Genomic DNA, 19316 nt, shown 5'->3' on the forward strand with positions numbered 1-19316 from the left:
ACCGGCACCTGACGAGGTCAGGCTGGGTCACAGCTCCCCGTCGCACGGCCACTACCCTAAGTACCCAGTGGGAGGGAGGAGCAGCTGGGAGGTGGGAGCGGGGTGGCGAATGGGAGAGGGTAGAGGGAAGCAGAAGGAGAGGGGGCGGGGCCACGGGGGAGCAGCGGCAGGGAGCGTGGTGGACCAGCGGGGCAAGGGGCCAGAAGAATCCGCTAGCAGAGGACAGAATCAGGGGCAGAGGACAAAGCGAAAACACAGTCAGGGGCAATAGCAGCAGGGCAAAAGTACAGCGTGAGCAAAAGGCACTATGACGCTACGAGGACACAATCAGCAGTACGGAAACAGAGCGGGAGGACAAGAGCGAAAACACAATCAGGGGCACAGCAGCAGGGCAAAAGGCGGCAAATGCGAGCAGGCGGCAACAGCAGGGGACCGGGTGACCTGCAGGAGGAGCCACGCGGCGGGTTGAGCGACCGGCACCTGACGACAAGACCTCACATATTCAAAACAGGAAAGGGTCACCGAGATTATTTACAATAATATTAGTCAGCTTCTGTATTATAAAATTGAAACATACCTCACTATCCCTGATTATACGATGAAAACGCATTTAGAATTTGGACGAGTGTGCTTGGGCCCCTGTCTGTAACTTGGCTGAGGAGGGCATGAGAGAGCTGAAGCTGGATCATAAAATCCAAACCTGTTCTGAACAGGGTCCCACAAAGTTAGTTTGGCAAAATCCTTATAATGTATCTGATCTGTCCTTCCTAATGTTCAAACACTCACTTTTGTCATTCGTGTAACCTGGACGTCATAAAACAGCAGCTCCTTGCAACCATGGACCTGTGCTAAAATACATGTCTGTTAAACTGATTAAATACACAGATAAAATGATTAGGAATGTATCGTCACAAATTAAAACAGTTTTGGCATTAAAATGCACATCATTAAAAAGAAATGTGTACTGCCTTTTACAACTCAGTGATAGGACGTGGCCACATACAGATTAAATACAAGAAAGAATTATGTCAATCGGAGCGTTCTTAAAAAGTATGTGAACGGTAAAAATGTTCACATTGGGTGTATGTTGTTGGAAGAAGTGACATTCTCGTTTTAGCTTAATTTTTGTGATAATAGCTTAATTTTTAGGCACACCTGGGTTGATAGCAATATCAACTGGGGAGAGGATGGGGCCTAACCGCCAGCGCTGCCGACCTTTGTGCTGTGGAACCAGGAGCGAGTCTTTGTGTCAGCTCAATATCTTGTGTTTCAGGGCAAATCACTTAATCTCCCCACGCCTACCAAAAAATGAATGTGTCCTTATGTAAACGTAACTTTCGGGTGGAGTTTGCACTATATTAATCTGCAAAACAAAAAAAAAACGATATCCTCCTACCGTTTTAGCTGTACTGATGACGGCAGCAGCAGAACATGAAAGGAAATGTTGATGACAAGCATGACAGTTTTTCGCACAGATTGCAGCGTTGGTATAGAAAGACACTGTGCTGCAAGACTTCAGAAAGCCCTAAACTCTAGGATTCACAGAGCAAAAGTAAAACTTCTCAACATTCTACGCAAACATCTTTCTATGGACAGAGACGTCATCGAGTGATCCTCGCCCTTTCTCTGCTGCAGGCATGGACGATATTGCCCACTACATGTCCCCGGCAGTTACAAAGCATAGCAACGATGTGACATAAAACAATCTCCGGCGGGGTGGCCGATCTCACCACGTGTGACAGTGACGGCAAATTGGTAGGGCCTCATTTATGATGCCGTGCGTCACTTTTACGCCGCTGGTGCGTCACTTTTTGTGATGCAACAGCAGCGTAAAAAATGTGCCTTGTTGCACCATATTTACAAAGTGACGCATCTAGGTAGATGCGTCACTTTGTAAACCCCTGAGCTACATTATACCTACGCGAGGTATAATGTACGCAGGGGGGGGGCGTTCTGACGCAAGAAAGGGTCATAAAAGTGACGCAGTGAAATCTATAAGATTTCACTGTGCCACTTCTAGGACACAAATGCGTAAATTTCTTACGTCTGCCTCACAGCTGGCGTAAGACTGACGCAGGCTCTTTCGCATGGGGCTTGCCCCATGTGAAAGGACACAATGCTGGAGTTGTGTCACTTTTGTGACACACTCCAGCAATGCGTCACTTTTGCACCATACAGATACGTCAAGAAATACTGACGTATCTGTAACTCCTTGCGCCATGATGCGTCATACTGTAAATATGACGCATCATTTGTGTCGCAAGGCGAGCGTAGTGAAAAGTGACGCATCGCTGTTTTCACGCAGAGATGCGTCACTTTTCATAAATGAGGCCCGTAGTATCCTTCTGCACAACGCACAAGCAGACTGCGCATGACACAATCTAGTCTCGCACTCTAGATTGTGCTTGGACCTGGGTGGTACACTTTCTGGACCTACCAGGCAGATATGCAACCGAATCAGGAGAGGAAGGTAAATGTATTTGTAAGAATTGCGGGGCCCTTCGCACAGGGGAGCAAAATTCAAATTCAATTCAATGTTAAATAAGTGCCGGTGCTAAGCACCAGAAAGCACCGGCACAAATTAAGCACTGTTGTAAACACAAATAAATCTCACTTTCACAATATTCTGGGCTTACTGCAACAGTGCATGCTCACCATTTTATTCTGTCAAACCCAATAACGTTCTACTTAGTTCTCTTCCCTGCCTTGATCCCTTCTCTTCTTTCTGTGTGAACACTCTCTGGCTAGACTGTGAGCTACTCTGATGAGTAAGAGAAATGAAAGGAGGAAGCAAAAAGACAAGGAGGTAAAGTGACAATATACCAAGAGAGTTGAAGTAGAGAAGGAAAGTAGGTAGAGCTAAAGAAGAGAGAGAGATATGTTAAGGAGAGACAGATGTCAATGGACAAAAGTGTGGTAGTCAGAAAGAAAGATACAGAGATGTTGGTAGAGGGAGAGGTAGATACTGAAATAGAGGTTGGTGAATGGTGGGATTTTATGATGAGGTAGAGTGCTAGAGAGAGCTAGAGATATGAAGAAGGAAATGTAGAAAGAGGGAGAGAGGAATCATACAACAGGGGTGCAGTAGAGTGAGAGGTAAGGTGGAAATACTGGTGACTTAGCAAAATGAAATGATGAAGAAACACAGAGGTAGACAGAGTGAAATGAGATGAAAAATCATTTATTAAGCGCATGGCTATCATAGGGCATCCCAGCACTGGTGACCGCAAGCAGTAGAGAACCGACCAAACAAGGGGAATAGCCATGTTTTTAACAACTTTACGAAAGGCAAGGTGATTGGGTTCCTTGCGCATATGAAGATGGAGGGTGTACCAGAATTTGGAGGCACTATATGAGAACAGATGACCCCCACTTTTAGCTTACCGAATCCTAGGAATCACAGCAAGATGTAGATCATATGAACCGAGGCGTCTGTTAGCACGGTAGGGCCGAACAACAGAATGATGAACAGGAGGGACCTTTGCTGCTAAGGGCTTATGTACTATGCACATAGCTTTGAAATAAACTCTCTCTCTAATGGGTAGCCAGTAGGGAGGTTTCAGGGCGGGTTTTGCTGATTGGCATTTTGGAATGTCCAAAATGATTCTGGCTGCCCAATTTTGTACTGTCTGGAGTTTTACGAATGTGGTGCATGGGGCCCCAAGATAAAGGGCATTCCCATAGTCCAGATGTGATAAAATAAGTGTGTGAACCATGAGCTACCTTGCCTGGAAAGGGAGGAGTGGGAGAACTTTGCAGAGCATCTTTAAGATGCCATAGCATGAAGCTGCCACATTGCGTGCCTGGACCTTGAAAGTCAGATCATGATCCAGCCAAACTCCCAGGCTTTTTATTTGGGTCTTGGGGACTGGAACGAGGCCCAGGTCGGCCGGCCACATTATGTTGGAATCAAATAGTGACGGGTTCCCCAAATTCATCATCTCACTTTTTATCCATTTAATTTCAAAAAGGAGTTATTCATCAATTTAGCCACCTCCTTCAGGCATGGAGAAAGTCTGGGGAGGGAGTTGTCTGCTTGATTGAGTCCCACCACGAGTTGTGTATCATCTGCATATGTCACTATGTGTACCCCAAAAGGCAGTACAATCTCCGCTAGGGGTCTCAGGTAAATGTTAAATAAGGTGGGACTCAGGGACGACCCCCGAGGTACTCCGCAGCGGAGAGGCATCTGTTTTGAGGACACTTCAGCGTCGAAGACCTGGAAGAATCTATTGTCCAGGAAGGACTGCAACCATGTCAACGCAACCCTGGTCACTCCCAACCTTGTAATTCTATGGGTGAGGATTTGATGGTTGACCGCGTCGAAGGCGGCACTAAGGTCTAGGAGGCTGATAACAGTAGTGCCTCCAGCGTCCAAGATTTTTATAGACTCTTCGACTACAGATAGAAGAGCTGTTTCAATTTCTTGGAGTGGTCGGAAGCAAGTATGTCACGGGTGGAGGAGATTGTGGGTCTCTAAGAAGGTAAACAGCATCGAGTTAACATATTTTTAAGAGTGAGATGGGGCAATAGTTTCCCAGGGAATCAGGGTAGAGGTTAGTTTTTTTAGGAGTGCCTTCACCATCGCTTTCTTCCAAGGAGGGGGGACGAGCCTTTTTGATAAAGGGCTTAATAGGAGGCATGGCAAAATTAGGGGACCAAGAGAATGGAATGAGAAAATGGTCAGACCATGGTACTGGGATGAGTATCCTTCCTACTTAGTCCTCCAGATGAGAGAAAATGGGATCGAATAGGTGTCCTTTCATGTGTGCTGGTTAGGTAACTTTTTGAAGAAGCTGGTAGCCTTCCAGATCCTTTGTTATGTCTTCTGAAACAACTGAAAGGGGTTGTCAAAATGGAGATTAAAATCAGGTGATTTTTTAAAATATTGGCAATCCCGACACCTTTACTGGAGGTCCAATCTAACCTCTGGGTATTGTAGCCCAGAGGGAGGGCCTGAACAAGATCGGGGTCAGATCCTGAAGTAAATCAGGTTTCTGTTAGGAACAGCACCTCTGGCCCTTCCTCTTCCAGAAGAATAGAAATGTCTGCCGCATGCTTAGGCAGCGACCTGCAGTTAAGGAGGAACATTTTATAGGATATAGGGAAAGTGGTGTTGGTATGTAGGACTGTTGACGGTTTAAAAGAGCAGTGAGAGCACTCAATGAGGTTATTATCAGGGTCGGTAGTATGAAGTCAATTATCCCTAATAGCTCCCCTTAATTGGAGCATTTCTTCTGCATTATTATAATGCTTTGTTGGGGGGCAGATGCAGGGGTCCTGGACCCGGCTGGACGCGGATGGGCGCAGACAGGCTTGCCTTTGGAGCGACTTCGGTGAATACAGTTCAGCCCCCGGAAATGAGGCAGCTGAAGGGAGGAGCCACGTCCCTCCACAGCAATTGGCTGGAAGGCTGTGGTGAACCAGTGACCGGCAAAAAAAGTGCAATGGCTTGCGGTGAGATCTTGCTTTAAAGGTGGAATGCCCTGAGCAATTGTGGTTCGGGTTAAAAATAATAGAAAGTGCAGTTGATAAATCAAGTTCGCAAGAGTACAAAAAACAACTTCTAAAAACAATTTGCTGTTGCTTACCAGAGTGGTGAAGTAGTGAGCGACATACAGAGAGACAGTGCTTAATTTGAGGTAGTGGTTCGCGGTTTAGAGCACCAGCATGTATTGTTGGAGACTGGTACTTACTTTTCCATAAGATATTTAATACGTGCAAGAGAAGGAAAAACACACTGGAAAGACGGTGGAAGCAAAAGACGGCAAAACCGTCACAAACAGAAAGTAGGAACCTGCAAGAGTGAGAAAAGGGAGCAGAGAGTGTCTGGTAGTGGATTAAAGACTACCAGCCTTGGTAGTCCGCATGCCAACGTTTAATTGCACCTGTTGCTGGCTTTGAAGCAGAGCTTCAGGCAGCGGCACTCTTTCTTTCACAAATGAAGCATGCAGAGAGATGAAAAGTAGAGAGAGTGGATTGAGGTAACAATGGGGCAAAATGAGAAGAGGCCAAGATAGGTCATACAAAGAGAGTAGTGAGGAGAAAGAATAGTAGAGAGTGGAGATTAGTAGAAAGAGATATGAAATGCAGACCCTTACAAGATGAGCAAATGAGACACAGGCGATACAGAGAAAGAGAGGCGCGATTGATAGAGAAGCAGAGAGAGAGGGGATGAGGCAGAGTTATGATCTAGAAAGAGAAGTGGAGACAGAGCGGTGAGAAAGATGTATAAAAAGAGAGAGGTTGGGGAAGTGAGAGAATGGAAGGCAGAAAGGAGATGAAGAGATTGATAAGAGAGAGAGCCAAGAATGACAGAGAAAAGAGGTGCAGGTAGATACTGAGAGGTAGCAAGAATGCAGTAAGTAGTGAGAGAGGAATTAAATGAAGACAGTCCCCTGGTAGCGAGAGGTGATGCAGATAGGTGAGATAAAGAGAGAACTAAGAAGGAGGTAGTGAGAGGTGAGGTATATAGAAATGGGGAGAGACAGAGGTGAGAAGAAAGAAGAGCAGTGAGGTGGGGGGAAATAGCATTTACAATTCTGTCATTGCATCGCACTGTCATTACAATGTGGTCATTACAGCGACGCGTTGTTAGTAGGCGATGCAATTACATCGCAAGTCATTACAACTACTTGCACTAGGGGGCGCTCAGGTTTTGGAAATAAATTCCAACACCTTCCCTACTGTTGCGCAAACTGGAGCAGGAATAGTAATTAATACTATTCCTAAGTTGAGTGCGCCTCCTAGTGGAAGTCCCTGTAATGACTTGGGATGTAAATGCATCGTGTACTAACGTAATAGTACGCGATGTTATAGCATGCCTTGTCACATGCTATATTTTGTCGTGGCAGTGAGGTGAGGTGGAAGAGAGTTAAGATAGAGAGAGAGAGTTAGAGAGAGACACAGAGGTAGGCAAAGAGTGAGCTAGAGAGAGGGGAGTTTGTGGGAGTGGTGGGGAAGAAAGCGGCATATTGTGAAAGATGTGACAGAGTAGAGCTAGAAAAAAAGGGTGTTGTGTACAAAGATGCAGATTATTTAGAAAGAGTAAGAGACGTACAGAGTTTGGGCCTGATTCACAAACATAATCTTACGCTTTTGAGTAAATTAATATTTGTTATGAATTCACAAGCGCCAATTTAATAGTAGGTTTGCGACTGCAGAGACTCCGCAGTCTGGGCAGAGAACTATGTACATAAAAACAGTATTTAATTTGAGCCATTGGTTTCCGGAGCTCGGCACCGGCACTTAATTGGCAGCACCAGCACTTATGACAGTCTGCCACATGGTGGGCTGATTGATTTAGAGGAAGGACAACAACAGTTGTTTACACAGACACATTCAATATATGTTAAAAATGACTAATACCTGTTGCACATGCTAATAGTAATGCTTTACAGGCTTGGAATTGTCTGAATTGTCACACTTGTACAGTGTGATAGTTAGTAGCTGGTTTGGTACTGTCATTTGCAGTGCTATCAGGGGCAATGGGTGGTGTAAGCTGCAGTGGCCTCCTGATGAGGGCCCTGGCACTTAATTTTTTTACAAATTAAGCACTGCATAAAAAGATACAACATGCCTATCATTTTATGTGCGGAGTTCTCCTCCCCAATTACAAAGCATCCTTACTACTAAATCGTAGCTTGTGAATTCCAAAATAAACGTAAACTTACACAAGTGTAAGATTTCCTTTGTGAATCAGGTCCAGAGTGGTGAAGTACAAGTGATATATGCCCACATGAATCAAGGTAAATTGCATTCGCAAATGGTGCGAATCGCAAAATTCGTCCGTTTGCGAAAGCAATTTCCTTTTTTGGGATGCATCATGTTTTTTTATATTTTCGCAATTTAAGGAATCGCAATTATGTTGCGATTTCCTAAATTGCGATTGCATTTAAGAAATCCCAATTTGCGATTTCTTAAATGCAATGCATCACACTTTAGAAATTCCAAATTCGCAAATAGGGAGAGGTAAATTACCATGAAGTTCACCTTCATGGTAATTTGCGAAAACCTTGAAAAAGTTTACACACACACATGCCCTTGGGGCGTGTGTGTGTGAAAAATGTTCTTAAATTTAAATTTCAGGGGTGCAGGGGGGTCCTTTGGACCACTCCCTGCACCCTTGAAATAGCATTCTCATTTTGCGATTCCTTAATTGCGAATCCCAAAATGAGAATGGCTTCACATTCATTCCTATGGGCCTCTAGGCCCATAGGAATCAATGGGAAGGGATTCCTTAATTGCGATTGGCAAATTGTGAATCGCAATAAAGGAAAATTAAGAAATCGCAAAAAAAATAGCGATTTCTTGATGCATTGCCGTTTGCGATTTCTTAATTGCGATTCCTCAATTTTCGCAATTAAGAAATCGCAAACGGGAACAATGATGCATGTGGCCGTTACTGAAGTAAGGTGAAAGACATGAGAATGGAAAATGTGTGTGTTTTCTTGTTTAATGTAATTGCCACTGACTGCTGAGTGTGCGAAGGTTAGGGTCAGTCAGCCTGGGCAAGCACAGCAAACCCCTGTGAAATCTGCATGTCCAGATGTCAAATTAAAAGATAATACTTTTTATGTATACCGTTAGGGCTTTAGTAAAGTATTGAAAAATATTCTGTTTTACTGCGCACTGGTGTTACATTTTTACTGTTGAATTTCTTAGAACCTCCTTGGAAGATGGACCTCTGTGCCATTCACCACTTTTTCCGTGCTTTAAAATGTCTCAGGATGAAGCCTAAGCTCCTCCCTACTGCCTTCTGATTTTTTCTAAGATCACAAGGGTTCTGCCATCTATAGCAAACCCAATGGAGTACTCTATCTGGATAAACAGGAGTACTGTGATGAATCTAGGGTGGTTACCAGTTTAGAGGAGGCAATTGGCACCCATTGGTGGGTGCCACTCAGTGTGATTCTGGTATGTCTTTTTGGAGACAGAAAACAGACCACAGTCAGGATTCATGGTGCCATTGAGGCAGGGGTTGCAAAAATCTCATAACATCAATTGCTGGTACTCATATCTGACCATAACACAAAAAGGACTTCCCAGAAACAAAAGTTCACAGTCAGGAGTTTCTGGGGCATCCAGGAATCCGGAGGCTTTTACTGAAATCTACCAAGAATAAAAGGGAGCTGTTGTGGGGCTAAGATGGCATGAGGATATGTTTGCACAAATTATTCAGGAACTGTTCTTTGTAGGGTAATGGTTTAAATTGTTCAAAAGTAACCACACCCAGATGGTAAACACCCTAGTGTCTTGGCTATAAGGGCAAAACCTCAGTGTACCTCTTGGTCTTGGAAAGGGGAAATACACAAGGTAAATGAACTGAAGGTAGTCACATCTAACCTTTTCAGGGCACACACATGTCGACCACTGTGTCACATTCCTAAGAACAGGTTGCTGTCTTCTAAGGCAGGTATATACAGGTGGGTAGGTCAAGGGTAACAATGGATGACAGCAAGCTCATCAGGTTGATACCGTATTTCAAAAGCCCTTCCCATTGTCTATGGACCTTTGGTTCAGTTGTCTGCTGGACTTCAGATTCTCACAGTCACTGGAACCTTATTTCACATACAAGTCAAAGACAGCTGATGTTCCTCTCTCATGTGTCCAGTATGATAACCTCTGCTGCCCACCACAATTGCACCTTTTATTCTTAAACGTCATGATCTCCCCACAGCATTTGATACTTCTGATCATCCAAGTCTACTACCCTCCCCAGCCAATTTTGTGCTCAGAGACTCTGCTTTCATCTAGTTCCTAGAACATATACTTTATTACTTTACAGATTTTATACTATTTACAATTTGCTTAGGATTGGCAACCACTGTTTTTACCAAACTGAATACGCATGAAATCCCGCGGCAGAGATAAAGTGCCATCAGAAATCTCAAAATTTTGGCAATGTTATGCTGTAGGTATATTATGCCTCGCTTTTAATACTGATTCTAGGATCTTTTTTTTCCAATGCATTTAGCAAAAAAATATTTTGACTGTATGACCCACGTTTCTTATTGAAATGTTTGTTGCACACTGACATTGTGCCTTACCATAGCCGTGCAGACACGTCCCACATATGCTGGGTCATTCCTGTGAGAGTAGTCTTTTTTACTGTCCTTGTAATTCAGGTTGCGGTCCAGCAGGGCAAGGCAGATCCTCAGAATATTTTCTTCAAACTGTAGAGCAAACAAAAGCATGAAAACTAAGTCTGTTGCAGAGAAAAAGGATCAAGCCTCACATTATGGTGACCTGGTTTGGTGCACCTAAATAAATCCAATCTCAATCCTGAGACAAGCTGTGAGAGACATGTCTTTAGTTGGGCACCCTCAATTTTTGGAATATGCTTGAGTTTGAAAACTGGAATTCTTGAGCATACTCGTTAAATGGCTTGTTGCAATTCATTTGTATTCACCAAGCCTGGATGCTTTTAAAATAGGTATGAGTAAGCTGTACAACTTTGAATTCTTGAATCTTTAGTTAAAACTGAACTGTAAAATGTTTGGACACTCTTGATTTAATTTTTGACATGGATTATTAAAGATAAGGTTTCTGTTTGGGAACATGTGCCTGTCTTTTCTGAGTGTGTGTCTTGAAACTGCATGTTTAGCATTTTCCCAGTGTCTGCTTGGAATACTGGAGGGTCTTTGAATGCAGCTTAGGCTCCTGAGTCAATGGATCCTTTGTATTTACAATGATGTTTGTCTAAATACCTGCCCATAGTCCCATTGGTTGCCGCCAAACTGATCTGCATTTCCAAGGTAAATGATTCCACCATCATTCAATACATACTCTTCTCTCTCTTCATGGTTCCCCAAGAAGACGCTGTCACCTAAAAACCCCCAAAGACAAAAGTGGTGTTAAAACTGAGTATATCACTTTGAGGTTCAGTCCATACTTCCTTCTATTAACATGCATTTAGTCCTGAACGTCTCTTGAGCAATGAGAAGTTAAATACCCTTAGCTAGACGGTTGCACTGGTATATATTTAAACCCACTTCTTATTATTTAAAATCCACCTCTCTCTCTGTGCTAGTTCCAAGCCGGTCCTACAAAGCATTAAACAAACTTGTTCCTCTCAAAAAATCCACACAGCCTAAATGGCAACACATCAATGAAGGAATAAAGGTCAAACACAAATTGCTTCCTCCCAATGCCAATGGAAGACATCCTGAAGCAAACTCTTCAAAACCAACTTTCAAGACTAAAAGGGGCCTAGAAAGCCTCCATGATAGTTATCTGGAGTGATTTGAACACCGTGAATACATACACATATTTTAGGAGAACAACACAATGCTTTGTATCTGTTATTTGCTGCATGATTTGACCAAATGGCTCAAAGTTGAGTGGTATTGTGTAAAATTGAACCCTTGGAGATAAAAATGCAGAGAAGTGCATGTGTAAGAGGTTTCTCCTCACAAATCGAGTGCCAAGCATAGCCCCTTGTTTTGCATTGAGTTGGGTACCAGACTAAGTAGTGTCGCCCTGAGAATTTTGCGAACTGATTCATCACCTCGTCATGCAATTCCGGTAGCCAAGTTGCTGAGATGGATGTGGTCTATAAGATTAAAACTATTGTCTGTGAATCATTGAACTTGGAATTATGTCTAACAGTGGATGTGACATCAGTACTCTACTCTTGAGCTTTGGCACTCCCAAAAGTCTGTAATGTTCTTGTTACTTATTTGCAATTACCCCTTTTTCTGTTCTTGTCTCATGAACTTGTCATTTTTAACATAAAATGCTGAATGGACTCTTTTATATGATTATTTGTATATGTTTTTAAAAATATTTTAACCCACTATTTTATATTCTTAAATAGTATTTTATGTAACAATGGTTTTATGACATGAATTGTCGGATAAAGCTTATTTGAAATGAAATGCATTGACCTGTCCGGTTGTACCCATTGTTTCCTGAAGAGCACTTTATTTTTTTACAAGTTTAACTCCTTGAGGTGGTTGTTTTAATTATAGAGATAAAAGTGAAGCATCCTGGGTGGTGCACCAAAAGGACATGGTTGCATCTGTTGGTTACTAACACCCAATATCACACTGAGTCAAAGGGACTAGCACTTGAACGAAATTTGTCCCCACGAGGGTGGTATTGCAGCACCGGCTGCAATACCATTAGTAAGTACCCATATGTACTTGGACCTGTTAAATGTGTCGGAAAGGAAGACATCACCAGGGATGCCATAAGGCCCTGAAGCCTTGTTCCTGATCACTGAGTGTATACTATGTGATATTCCCTCTAGGGTAAAAAATGTGGGGGTTTGGACTGTAGTTGGTATGGGAGTCAAGCCTTTCGAAAACTAATGTTTCTGTACCAGTGTAACCTGTGGAAAAGTGTTCATGCCAGGTGGAAGCCTCAGTCAATCTATGTCTTCCCTGGTCGCCAAGAACCAAAATGGCTGCAAATCCTTGTTTTGGCAGGCATCCTTGATCTGAAGCCATCCATCCTCTTTCCAGTCCTTTTTGGCTTTGGCCTGATCATTCTTGTAGGATCTCCTCACTACTTTCAGATCTGCAACATTGTTGACTCTAATAGCCTTGGCCAGTTGTAATCTTAATTTTCTACATTCATGGTTAAACCAGGAGAGTGAGGACTGGCAAGTTTCGGTTTGCTCTGTGGTCTGAAAGGGACGTTTTTTACAGCCCTCCTGCATTGACGTTAATTCGGTAGTGCTTAAGGGAGAAGATGCCGGTTTTGGTGGAATGAATTTAGCAGCGTGGATGTGAACTTCAGCTGCACAACCCACTGGGGTAATATTTTGCTTATGGGGACTTGTCACGACAGCTCACTCGAGCAAGAACGGTACCACAAGTACCATCAGGCCACAGGAGTGGCCGCGCCCAACAAGGCGGGACTTCATTGTTTAAAAACAGTACCGAGCAGGTGATTGTGCCTTTTCCTGCTCAGTCAAGTGCCTTTGAGGAAGTGCTATTCGCATGAAATGCGTCAGGCAAGACTGTATGATGCTGCAAGTTGTTGTTTTCCCCACGCTGTGCCCTCCATTAATAAATGTGGCAGAATCTTAATCTTCTGGTGAGGCTTACTTCATTCGACAGGCAACTGTTTGTGGAATTAGTGCAAAATACACAAGATGATGGACGGAATGTTGCACAATGGCAAAACATTCACCCCCAAACCCCAAAACCGGTCCCAGGATGCTTGTTTCCAGTCCAGGGAAGACATGGCTTGGCAGTTCGGGCTGGACTGTTCCCATGAGATACAGGGTCAAACTGATTTGGATATGGCCATGTCTGAACTGGGGTGGCTGAGTGAGCTAAAGAATGGTGATGATTAAACCGAGATCAGTTGTCTGGGGGTGAGTGTTTGATTTGCTCAAACGCTCCGTCCATCATCCCCTTTTGTATCGCTTTGTGGAATTAGTGCGGCATGCCTGAGCCGCAAAGTGAAGCCCCGGGGCTTTTTACAGCCCTCCTGCATTGACGTTAATTCGGCTGTGCTTAAGGGAGAAGATGCCGGCTTTGGAGGAATGAATTTAGCTGCGTGGATGTGAACTTGAGCTGCACAACCCACTGGGGTGATATTTTGCTTATGGGGACTTGTCACGACAGCTCACTCGAGCAAGAACGGTACCCCAAGTACCATCAGGCCACAGGAGTGGCCACGCCCAAAAAGGCGGGACTTCATTGTTTAAAAGCAGTACCGAGCAAGTGATCGTGCCTTTTCCGGCTCAGTCTAGTGCCTTTGAGGACGTGCTATTTGCATGAAACATGTCAGGCAAGACTGTATGATGCTGCAAGTTGTTGTTTTCCCCACGCTGTGTCCTCCATTAATAAATGTGGTAGAATCTTAATCTTCTGGTGAGGCTTACTTCATTCGACAGGCAACTGTTTGTGGATATATATATATATATATATATATATATATATATATATATATATATATATATACATATATTCCACAAACGGCCAGATTCCTGGAGTTACTGTCCCGTAGACAGGTGGCGGGTCACACCGGGCGGGTCTCCCGGTAATTAAATGCACACAAAGTCTTCTAGAAGAAGGGCTCACACTCGGAAGTATAAACCAGTGTAGTGTTAATCGTTACGCGTTTCGTCAGCAAAACTGACTTGATCACACAATAATCATATGATACAGGAGAGCATACATAGCAAATGAAACAAAAAACAGACTGTGGTCAAAAGTCAATCGACTTTGGCGGCCGTTACTGAATGTGCAATGTAAGAGTTAAATATACTCCATTCCTGAAATGGCATTAGTAAATGCTCCAAACACTAGTATCTTATATTCTCATTTCCTCAACATGTGTTGTGAGACCATGAATTTCATAGTGAAAAATTCACAAAATTAAAGCAAATCTTCAAATTACAGAGGAGTCAATCGGCCGGCCGCTGATCTGCAGAAGCATCTCTGTGGAAGAGTACAGATCTCGATCTCAGGACCAAGACGGTTTCCACGCGCTGCCATAGGTAGGCATCTCTTTTTCCCATTTGAGGTGCGTGGGGTTTGAGAGGGGAGGGAGCTGTTTGGGAACACACGTGTCCTGTTCCCTTTCACCTCTGCGCTTTAGGAGACACAGCCTTACCGAGCGGCACGCCAACTTCACGAACGAGTACTAATTGGATGAGCATTCCGGAAAACAGATCACGACCGTGTCTACTATTTATTATTTGGCATGCGGATCATCCTATGATAGGAATTATTCTCGTAACGAGAAAGTGGATACTGATGCGTACCTGAGTGTAAGGAAAAACAAGTCCACCGTATCCGAAAATATTAATAAAGCGGCAAAAGGAACCTCTAATTCTTAGAGGGGAGGTTAAACCAGACGACCGCGGAGAGAAAGTGCCTCCCACCAGGTGCAAAACCTATATGCAAACGGGCACCTTGACCCACAATTTTCAGGTATGAATACCGAGGCAGACCGCCATGCAGCAGCAGGGACACTGTTAGCACGGGCACCAGGCATAGGAATTACTATTACTCTGAACCCAACCAAAAAACAGACACATCACTTAATGCTAAATTAAAACGTTTGGAAAAACTGAAAAAATCTGAAATGGCGAAGTGGTGGGAAGCAATATCATTACAGGAATATGGTGATAAAGCAATGGTACCCAGGGGACTCCGTATCTACATTATGCCCTCATAGGAATACCAGAACCCAAGTATGTTACAGGATTGGCAAGAGAACTCAGCCAATAGCTCAAGAAACATACTGAAAATAGTAATCAAATATGCACGGGAAGATTGGAAATCTATCTTGTTGGAAATATAAGCGCTGGAAGACGAATTGTCCAAATGCAGCGAACAAGAAATTGTCAACAAGGATATAACAGACATCGAAATCCAGAGTGCAGTCTCATGAAGGTGATATAAAAAATCGCAAACAACGAAAACTCCACAGAGACTGAGTGGACTATGAGTCTGGTCGCATTCTGACATATAGTCATAAGTATGACTATTTATATGAGGACTTACCGAAACAAGGAAACACAAAGGAAACAATTGTGGTTGAAACAGAGAATGCAACCAAAGAGACCAGCGAATCTGACACGGATGTAGCTATCTCTACAACTAGCTCAGTATCTGATAGACAAATGCCCTCTAGAATGGCAACTTTTTTAGACAAGTTCAGAGTCCTACGAAGAGGTTGACAAATACCGAGAACGACACCACAATCACCCCCGAGGCGGGGAGGATCAACCAGAGGCAGAGGCCGTGGAAGAGGAAGAGGGAGAGGAAGAGTAAACAAAGACGGAAAAGAAGAAAACAAAGGGAATAAAAAAACCAGCACAAAAGAGCTCATGGGAAACAAGAAACGTGGCTCCAGAGGCAAAAAATTATGGATCCGGACACGGTAAACAAAACTATTATCAATTTAAGTGAAAGAGAATTAACATTTTATGAAAAATGTACGCTATGTCTTGGTCTTTCCTTTTGTCCGACGGAAATTTTTAAGTATGCAGACACATGTACACTTATATCGCTTTGTCAGGAAGTGTAAATTAATAAAATGGCACCTTCTTTACAAACCGGATCATAGTCAATTTAACAACCAATCCTCAGCTGTAAACAATAACATTTCCCCTTTCCACAACTTGAACATAGCTGATGTGGAAATACTCAAAGACATGCATGATCTAGCCAAGAACCATGAACACACAGAGACGACCCAAGAGGATTGGCATCCTGAGATCCATACTGACTCCACGGCTTCCACCAAATTCAAACCCAGATCTATCTTCTACCCAAATCTCCCTCACGACAACATAGACACTTTTCAAGAGGTTGTCACGCAGGCCTTACTGAAATGAAAGCATCAGAACAAAAATATTCAATATAATGTATCTACCACCCAAAGAGAATTTTTGAAGAGCTTAGCTAATGATACAAACATCATCATTTGCCCAGCGGACAAAGGGGGGAAACATTGTCCTGTGGGACAAACAGCTGTATAGAGCGGAAGCCGAAAGACAACTCAGTGACCAAAAATTCGACATGAAAATCAATTTGGACACATATAATAACAGTATTGTTGACACTTGGAACGAACTTAAAGAATGGGAGGAGAAAGGGAATATAACATGTGAAGAATTTTGTTTTCTTAAACGCGATTACCCCAAGTTGTCGATATTGTATTTACTTCCCAAGGTACACAAGAATCCCACTAATCCACCAGGGAGGCCCATTGTCTTGTCTGTAGGAAGTGTCCTAGAGTATGTGTCAAAGTATGTTGATCACTTTCTCCTAGATTATGTCGTAGAGTTACATTCACATGTAGAGGACAGTAAAGACTTCCTGTCCAAACTCAAACAGATTAAATAGGAAACCAATGATCTCATGATAACACTGGATGTAAATTCCCTGTATATGATTATCGATCATGTATAGGGAATAGAAGCATGCCATCATTATCTTAAGAACAGACCCATTGAGTATTTAGAACATACGAAAATGCTTTTGGAAATGATGCACTTGTGCCTGACCAACAACATTTTCATGTTTGATGGCACCAATTATAAGCAGACCCTTGGCACAGATATGGGCACATGCTTTGCCCAAAGTTTTGCCAATCTTTTTCTGGGTAAATGGGAAGAAGACATACGTGCTGATACCAATCTGACTTAATCTTTTGGCAAAGTCAAAATTTGGCTTAGCTATATAGATTATCTTTTAAAAATTTGGACTGATACTGAAGATAAGGCTACTGAATTCATACAGGAGCTGAATAACAACAAATGTAACATTACTTTGACTAACAACATGAGTAGAGCTTCCATAGAGTTCCCTGATGTACTAATTAAACCTCAAGGAGCTACCATTGAAACTAGTCTCTTTCGCAAAACCACAGCAGGGAATACGTTGCTTCATGCTCTCAGCAGCCTCTCTGATACTCTCAAGTGGAGTATCCCTTACGGGGAGCTGCTGAGAGCACGAGGGAATTGTAGTACCGACGCCGCCTTTGAATCTGAAAAGGATACTATGATTCAAAGGTTCTTTGACAGAGGTTGTCCGAACTGGGTACTCCGTAAAGCCATTGACTGAGTCAACCAAATGGACCATGTTCAAACATTGACCACTGCACCAGACAGTAGCACTGTTAACTCCACTACTGAAGAATCCAACAGAGTCATTCTCACCTACAATGGGAACTCAGGACAAATACAAAAAATACTGGCCAGTAAATGGGATATACTTACCAGTGATCCCATTATTGGTCATACTTTCCGACACAGACCACTCATAACATACAGGAAGGGACACAACTTTAAAGATATTCTGGTACGCAATGACATAACATCGAAATCTGTCACCAATGCTACTATCCTTAAAGGCTTCTATCCATGTGGACACTGCAAGGCTTGTCGAAATAGCACGAGGATAACAACAGTGACCATCCCAGGATGTAATATGCCGAAAGAGATCAATCAATTTTTCATATGTAGCACAACACACTGTGTATATGTACTCATATGTCCCTGCCAAAAGTGGTATGTTGGCAGCACTACCTGTATGGCCAAAAAGAGAGTCCTTGAGCATATCTGTTCCATCAACAAAAAGGACAAAAATTATCCGATTGCAGACATTTTGAACTATTCCATCTATCCAATAGCTCCCTGCTCAGTTATTTTGTGTTGGAACAAGTTCATACTGGTCTGAGAGGGGGAAACAGAACCTTACTCTTGCGCAAACGAGAATCAAGATGGATACTGGAACTTGAAACCAAATTCCTCAAACATCAAAATTTGGACGAGGAATTAAGTACACATTTACATAATGAATTATATATGTGTGTATATCTGCTTGCTCAGTGTTCACTTTAACTCTATGAAATTTCATACCTGTGTTTGATTTTATCAATGTGGTTAAATATTATGAAGTAATAGGATTACACCTCAAATTTTAACATCACTGTTCTTTTATTTTCTCTCTTTGCACAGGAGGAAAGGAAGGGTACTTTTTTTGCGGACTGTCTCATCCGTTCCGGTCACCCTACCCTTTTCTTCCCCATCCTGTGGGTCCACCTCCAGATAAGATATTTTCTATCTTTATTGTTTTTACTCTGTTATTTTTCACTTCTGGCACTTTTTTCAATGAGGAGAACGTTGGGTGCATTTGATTTTATCTGTAATCTGGTCAAACGCCTAATTATGCTCTATGTGTTATTGCTCACATCACTATGATGCTTGTATAATATGACGTATGTACAATGATTGCATTTGCAGTATACAGAAGGATATATCATGTGGGTTGGAAGCCAATGATATTATGTTGGCCTGTGGGCTATAGGCACTATCCCGCGTACATTTTCCGTGTTGTGCTCTCCCATTGCACCATGCCAGTTCATTGCCCTGATCCAGTATAGGATAACTATCAGATGTGTTATCCTCCTCTGTACTGTCATTCTAACTCATCGCTTATGCGCTCGCGATGAGTAGCTTACTGTCCCACCATTAGTACAAGTGGGAACATTAATTGGAATTGCTTACTTGATTGCAACAACGATCTGGGCACTATGCCGCCCGGTAATAGAGTAGTTGTTTACTACCCACCAGTAATTTCAGACATTCTAGTCACTTTCGTGTCAACATTTTGACAGACAGCGCATGAGCTTCTCCCGTTTTGGCTTCAATGTGGTTTAACTTTATTGTTCATACGTGAAATGCATATGTCAATATTACTGCCTTGTTGCCTTGACACTTAGAGCACTAAGTCGAGCCTATGACACATGTACACATTATTTGTATCGTTATACTGTGATGTTCAATTTGAAAATTTGCTTACATTTTGTGAATTTTTCACTATGAAATTCATGGTCTCACA

At 42.8% G+C, this 19316-nt stretch overlaps 1 protein-coding gene across 1 annotated transcript in view; it reads right to left on the reverse strand.

Annotated features, from left to right (window-relative positions):
- The window catches only part of LOC144768420 (protein-glutamine gamma-glutamyltransferase E-like), a 204263-nt gene that overhangs the window by 140415 nt on the left and 44532 nt on the right, over positions 1–19316 (reverse strand). The window contains exons 4-5 of the mRNA XM_078652063.1: positions 10710–10828; positions 10050–10175 (exon numbers count right to left, since the gene is read on the reverse strand). Of these exons, the coding sequence (XP_078508189.1) occupies positions 10050–10175; positions 10710–10828 (245 nt within the window). The remainder of the gene's footprint in view (positions 1–10049; positions 10176–10709; positions 10829–19316) is intronic.

Source organism: Lissotriton helveticus, chromosome 7 (genome assembly GCF_964261635.1).
Source record: "Lissotriton helveticus chromosome 7, aLisHel1.1, whole genome shotgun sequence".
Classification (NCBI taxonomy): Eukaryota; Metazoa; Chordata; class Amphibia; order Caudata; family Salamandridae; genus Lissotriton; species Lissotriton helveticus.